The sequence below is a fragment of the Teleopsis dalmanni genome, chromosome 1, assembly GCF_002237135.1.
Source record: "Teleopsis dalmanni isolate 2A chromosome 1, ASM223713v2, whole genome shotgun sequence".
Classification (NCBI taxonomy): Eukaryota; Metazoa; Arthropoda; class Insecta; order Diptera; family Diopsidae; genus Teleopsis; species Teleopsis dalmanni.
This window is the reverse complement of record NC_051846.1, coordinates 160,351,704-160,357,958: the sequence shown is the minus strand read 5'-3', so window position 1 is coordinate 160,357,958 and position 6,255 is coordinate 160,351,704. Positions and strand designations below refer to the sequence as shown.

The 6,255-nt window shown below is 28.0% G+C and overlaps 1 protein-coding gene across 1 annotated transcript; it reads right to left on the bottom strand.

The window, feature by feature from the left end:
- Positions 1 to 808: 808 nt before the first annotated feature.
- LOC119669084 lies at positions 809 to 3,297 on the bottom strand. The gene is made up of 3 exons (XM_038078853.1): positions 2,969 to 3,297; positions 2,827 to 2,913; positions 809 to 1,133 (listed from the first exon to the last, which is right to left on the bottom strand). Exons 1-3 carry the CDS (start codon positions 3,041 to 3,043, stop codon positions 978 to 980), a joined length of 318 nt encoding a protein of 105 aa, XP_037934781.1. The 5' UTR covers positions 3,044 to 3,297; the 3' UTR covers positions 809 to 977.
- Between the last annotated feature and the right edge of the window lie 2,958 nt (positions 3,298 to 6,255).

Sequence of the window (6,255 nt, the reverse complement as noted above, 5' to 3'; positions counted from 1 at the left end):
AAACAATTTTTAAATATTATTTATTTTAATGTTTTATTTTATTTGAGGAAAAAAGTATTTTTAAAAATATTTACTTATCTTATACAATAACAAAGAAAAAAATCTATTAATTAAAGCGTTTCTTTTTAGCAATATTGCTTTTCAAAATTTTATATATTCTATTCCTAAAAAAGCTAACTTTATTACCTTCACATTCTTTTTAAATAAATAAATATTAAATTTATAATTTATTTATTCATAAATATATTATTGTATTGTGATTATTAATTATATATATTGAAGTTATTTTATAAGCATTAATGTAGACTAGCTTTGTTTAGCAAAAATAAATAGAAGAAAAATTAAATTCATTAAAAAAAATATGTTAAAATTTCCAAATTTTACTAAAATGAGATCAATTCGACTTCTTTAATTTTTATTAAAATACAGAAGTACAATTTAGAAATTAAATTTAGATTAAACAGTTCTAAAAATTTTGTATACTAAAATAAATATATAATTTAAATAATTCACTTGAACGCTTAAAATATAATCAAAAGTTTATTTTTTAAATAAGCCTTTGATACTTGAGTATTTAAAGTATATTTAAACGAATAATTTTTAAATGAGCCTTGCTCAGACACTTATTGAGGCTTACATTTTGCAATAAAAATTAAATTAAATTATACTATTAGCTTTAAATAATAAAATAGCAATCTTGAGCAATTTACAATATATACATACATATTTAGTAATAATTTTTAAATAAAATTCTATAATATTTACAATTCATATTTCATATTTTATACAATAAAACTATTATCTGATGCAGCCTTAATTTTATAGAAAAATAAACAGGAGCGAAATTCTTAGCTTTCCTAAATATACATAATTACATTTATATTCAGCTTAGTTTTCAGTTGACTAAATTTGCTTCCAGTATATTATTACTCACTAAAACAGTGCAGATACTTTAGTTGCAAATTGCAATATTTAATTCAAGTGCAGCAATGATAGGCGTGGCCACCGTTTTTCATATTGTAATCATTATGCGCTGATGTGGGTGTACTTTTGCTATAGCTGCTGTGCACCTGCGATGGATCTAAAGAGTTTTGCATACTCTTACATGAAAATTGACGATGGTTCCCAGTTTCCTTTAAGATAGAAAATTATTTAAATAAATTTATTTTAAATTAGAAATAGAGGTATAAATTCTGTATAAAATTTTTTAATTCATTTCATATGCTAAACATTTTATCTATATATATGCTTATAGTTATACGGATCAGTGACTTATCAAATTAAGAACTTAATAATTAATTAATGTTTAAATCTAAAAGCGAAAATACGGGTGAATAGGCCAAACCCTGCGTAAGCCTTATGACGATATCCCGTACGCAGCGCTAACATTGAGTCCCCAGGGATCCCAGTGTAGAGGCAGGCCTACGACAACATCGCGAAGAACAATTAATACTGAAGCTGGCAAATCGTTTAACGAACTTCAAACAAAACTTCCTGTTGTTAAAATTTCTGTGCTATAGAATGCCAAAACAGGACAGTACGCAAACGTCACATAGTCGTATAGCTCTACAGCTATAAAATGTCTTAAATTTTTAATAATTTAGTCAAATCAAAGTTGGATTGAAACTGTAAGTAACACATATCTGAGTTACAAACAAAGTAACAGAGAAGTGGGTGATGCACATCTTATCGTCACTTCTCGATACAGACAATCAAGTGCCGTTTACCACTTTCGCATAATATATCAACAGGCATGTTTATGGTCATCTTTCAAATATGTGATTAAAAAACGTTGACAACTTTTAATTCAGCGAAAAAAAATAGTAAAACATCTGGCTATCATATCTCCTCAAGCCTAGTGATTGCCTCAACTTCTGTATAGCTTTCACGGATTAGAGGAAACCAAAAGATATTATTAAATGTTTCAATGGTCTAAATTTGTCCGAATTAACTTAAGAGCTCTCTCTCTTTAGTGAAAATACAACAGACCCCATAGTTCGCAACATAACATAGTCAGTAAAAATAACAATCATAACATTGACTTTGTCAAAATATTGATACAAATTACACCGATTTATTTTTGTTATTTAAAAAAAATTATTTTATACTATTATAAGATCTAATGCGAATATCGTAAGTCCAAAATTAATGCAAAAAAGTCCCAAACTAACGTTGTATGAAGAATGTGGATCTCTACCACAAGGTTTTAGTTGTGTTGTAGAGTTACAATCTGATAGATTCGACAGCTTTCTGAAACATACAGTAAATGATTAGATACACCGAAACAGACAAAAATATACACAGTATCTGTTTAAAACGTGGGTATACACTGAATTTCAACAATCTAAAGGTAATCGACACTCTGACATCAGAGTATCACTCTGATGGGTAATATATAAAGAGTACAAAATTTGTATGTTTGTATTTTTATAATTTTTAGATGTTGTTTCTTCAATATTATGTTCGTCATAACGTTACTCATATAACCATACTTAAGCAAATTTGCTGGTTTCAGAAACAAAACACTATGGATCAAACTTAAAATGAACACAGCTTTGAACGATGATTTTTAAATTGCCCTACTAACTGACTTTACAACCAGTAACCACTTTTCTACAGCGATTAAGAAGCGTCTATCAGTCTTGTTGACGTGTCACCAATCTCAGGAAAGGTGTATTATGTATATTTCAGCTAGGACATCGGTAAACCAGACAAGTAATAACAAAGGCGTGTCTACTAGATATATGAATATTAAAACAAATCCCAATACATAATATATTAGCTTATATCATAATATTATTGATTGTCTTTTTTAATAGATCATACCTTTGCTTGAATGGGAAAGCAGCACCAAAGTATAAACGCAATGAATGCCACCAAAGTTCCAACGAGCAATATGAAATCCTCGATAGTCTAGAATGTACAGAATCATAATAACTTATTTTTATAGAATATTTTTATTAACTACCGGCTCCTCTCCGAGTAGTACATGGTTTATCAAATATGCAAAATCGTCAAAATGTGTCATTTTTGAGGATTTCATTTGTTGTTTTTGTGATAACACAATTTTCTCCAGCTTTGATTTGTTTTACGGCAAATTTCTTCCAGAATTTTTATTCAATAATAATTATTAAATATTGTGATGTCACTATATGTCTTCGATTTAATATTTCCCATAAAAGTATTCTATATATTTATATAATTATAGGTTTTAAACTTATTGAGCAATCGTTTTGAAATTATAAATAAATTTTCCGTGCAAAGACGTCAATGCACTAAAACGAAATCGATTTTGACATTTCACTTTGACGTGACATTTTCTTTTATTATTTTTATTCTGTGCACAGGGCTCACTTAATACCAATATACTCATATTGTGAATACCATTGCAAATTATATCAAAAATATTTATTTATATTAAATAAATTGTTTCATATATAAAAAAAAATATAATGCATAACAAAATATTAGGATTAATGATTTTTATTTGTACCATAGAAGAATAGCGAATATAAAATAAAATCATTTGTAGTACAATTACACTGTCTCGTTTAGGCACTTGCACTTTCATGTTAATGAGTGAACGTTTACATCATAATGAGATCATTTATGCGGCTGGTAGAACTTTTATAAACTTCACTTAATAATATATCACACACAAAAATTATATATATAATTGGTGTATTAAATCAGTTATTTACATTTTATATATCAATTACATATTTAATTAATAAAAACAAAGATTTTATTAAATACTTATTTCTTCAATGCCACAGAGCTCAGCTGTTATTTGGTTACATATTATATATAAAACAAAGTACACATATTTAAAATTTTGGTAATTTCCCGTGTGGGAAATTTATTTTTAAGGGTTGCATTCTAAATTTTTGCACTGTAAATAAGCTGATTTATTGATAATAACTCATTTATTTGAAAATAACTTTATATGGTAAATTATCCTCAATAATGTTTATAATGAGCGAAATTGCATAAATATGACAGTGAGAATATGTAATAACTCGTTACAATTTATTTTGCGGTAATTATGTTCGTTGCTTTAATATTGATATGTTAAAATATATGTAAAAGTACGTATTAATAATAATAACAGATACTAAAGATTTTTTATGACTAATTGAAGATAATATAAGAAAATATGTTTAATGTCTATAACAGTTTTCATCACAACCAAACTATCGAACTCTTTTGATATCGAAGTTTTCACCAGAAATACTGTCGTCAATGCGATAATATTCAAATTTTTTCACGAATATATCGAATATGCGCTTGTTTTCCTGATGAAGGTTTTATCCAAACTGCAAAAATTATATTAAATTATTGGAAAGTTTTTGTATTGGAAGTTTTCTTCAGAAATTCTGGTAGACAGCTATGACATGTTACAGCAATTGGCAAACAACTACAAAGTTAAACTTTACAGAGTGTCTGGTGACACAGAAATTAGTGGCAACGAGTCCACAGATAATAATACAAAGTCTGGATCAGCCCCTCAACTCTATGAACCGGAATCCAATTGTGGTATAACTTGATCAACAACAAGGTCTCTGATAGAAAAGTGGTTATTAACCAAAATACGTCGCTGCTAGTACAACACTCCAGGTAATCGATAAATTTAAAAGCTGGTATATTCGTTCAACTAGAGTAGGATATCTTTCTCATCAAAACGTAACTGAGGTTGTTAACAGGTTATTTGACGGATCACAATGTACTTCGTTATCATATAAATAAAATGGATATATCTGAAAAGATAGAATGTTGTCTCTGCATGGATGCACATTCTTTGTCCAGTTTTTATCTAGACCAAGTGGAGTTTCCTAGATTGGAAGTTGCTATCTTGATCCGAAGTTAAAAAGTACTTAACAGCAAACATTTTGGTTCCTATTCGAAAGACGGGGTGTTTCCTGTTCAAAAAATTAACACAAAAGATCAATCGTGGTTGCAGTGTTTTGCCTTCAGTCAGTACGTCTTTGATTTTCTATGTTCTAAAACAGTCCTTTTTCTATTTCATGGTTTCTTGTCTCGTTAGTGTTTAATCTTTCGTTTCTCTGCTGTCCCATTGTTGTCATAACATCTTTAACTCTAAATTTTAGAATTATCGAATGGTTTCAACCAAATATAGCGGTACTTTGGATTGAATACTATAAAGAGTTTATGTTTTTTATATTTCAAAGAGTGCATAATCTTTTATAGATGTCTGCCAAGAATACGGCAACCATTGGGTTGCAGCAGACAATGTTTTTTGATTATACATAATCTTTCAATTGTCCAGTGCTTTAGTCATAGGTGATATTATCTGAAATAACATACATTAATATAACATAACAATTTTAATTTTATTATACTGATGAATTAAGTGTATTATCCTGATGATTCTTTCATATTTTTTCTTTTATATCAAGCTCAATTACAATCCAAAGTTCTAAGTTAGTTATAACGCCCTGGAAAACGGAGGGTTATATTATTTTATGTATGAGTAATATTACCTAAATATTAAAGAAATAACAAATTTCTTTTTTACCTCTTTTTTTACTGATACCAATCCATAACAATCAAACATAGACTTTCAACGTCAATATACGATAACACCATAGTCATATAATAGGTCTGTTTCACGTGCTACTCGTAATAACTTTGAGTAACACTGTGTATACGCAAGTGCGTTCCAACAGCAAATTTTCGTGTATATTCGTGTAAATTTTACTTGTGTTTTACTTGAGTTTTACTACAAGTAGCTTGTGGATCAGACCTAATATTAATTATTTATAACCACAACTGTTAACTAGCAAATGAGAAGTGCACAGGATGGTTTGGTTTGTAATAATGGAATTTTGACATAAAACTTACAAGTATGTTTATAGACGTCGAATCCTGTATGATTTTAAATTCAAATTAATGTGACATTATTTACAATATAATATAATTTATGATAAGTTTATTAAGATTAACTTAACAAGATTTTTTAGACTTTTTTCAGAGACCACATCTCTCTAGCAATCATTTTAACTTGATCCTTCATGTTTTAGAATAATAAAATAATTAAATTATAATAATAATAATTAAAGGAGCTATTAAAGTGAAAATCATCCTAGAAAGCTGAGAACTTACGTAATATACTGAATGAAAAAATAAGATTCAGCGAAGTAGACTCAATACTACTTTTTTATAGAGGTCTTCAGACTTATAGAAACTCTCTAAATTCAAAAAGAAAGTAGAATAAGTCTCTAGGTCTCTAGGAAA

Bases quoted from the DNA above. Each gene is read 5' to 3' on its own strand.
- LOC119669084 (XM_038078853.1), bottom strand. From the start codon at position 3,043: ATGAAATCCTCAAAAATGACACATTTTGACGATTTTGCATATTTGATA. The intron at 2,914-2,968 runs GTAGTTAATAAA...TGTACATTCTAG, and splicing joins TACTACTCGGAGAGGAGCCG to ACTATCGAGGATTTCATATT. The intron at 1,134-2,826 runs GTATGATCTATT...TCTATCTTAAAG, and splicing joins GCTTTCCCATTCAAGCAAAG to GAAACTGGGAACCATCGTCA.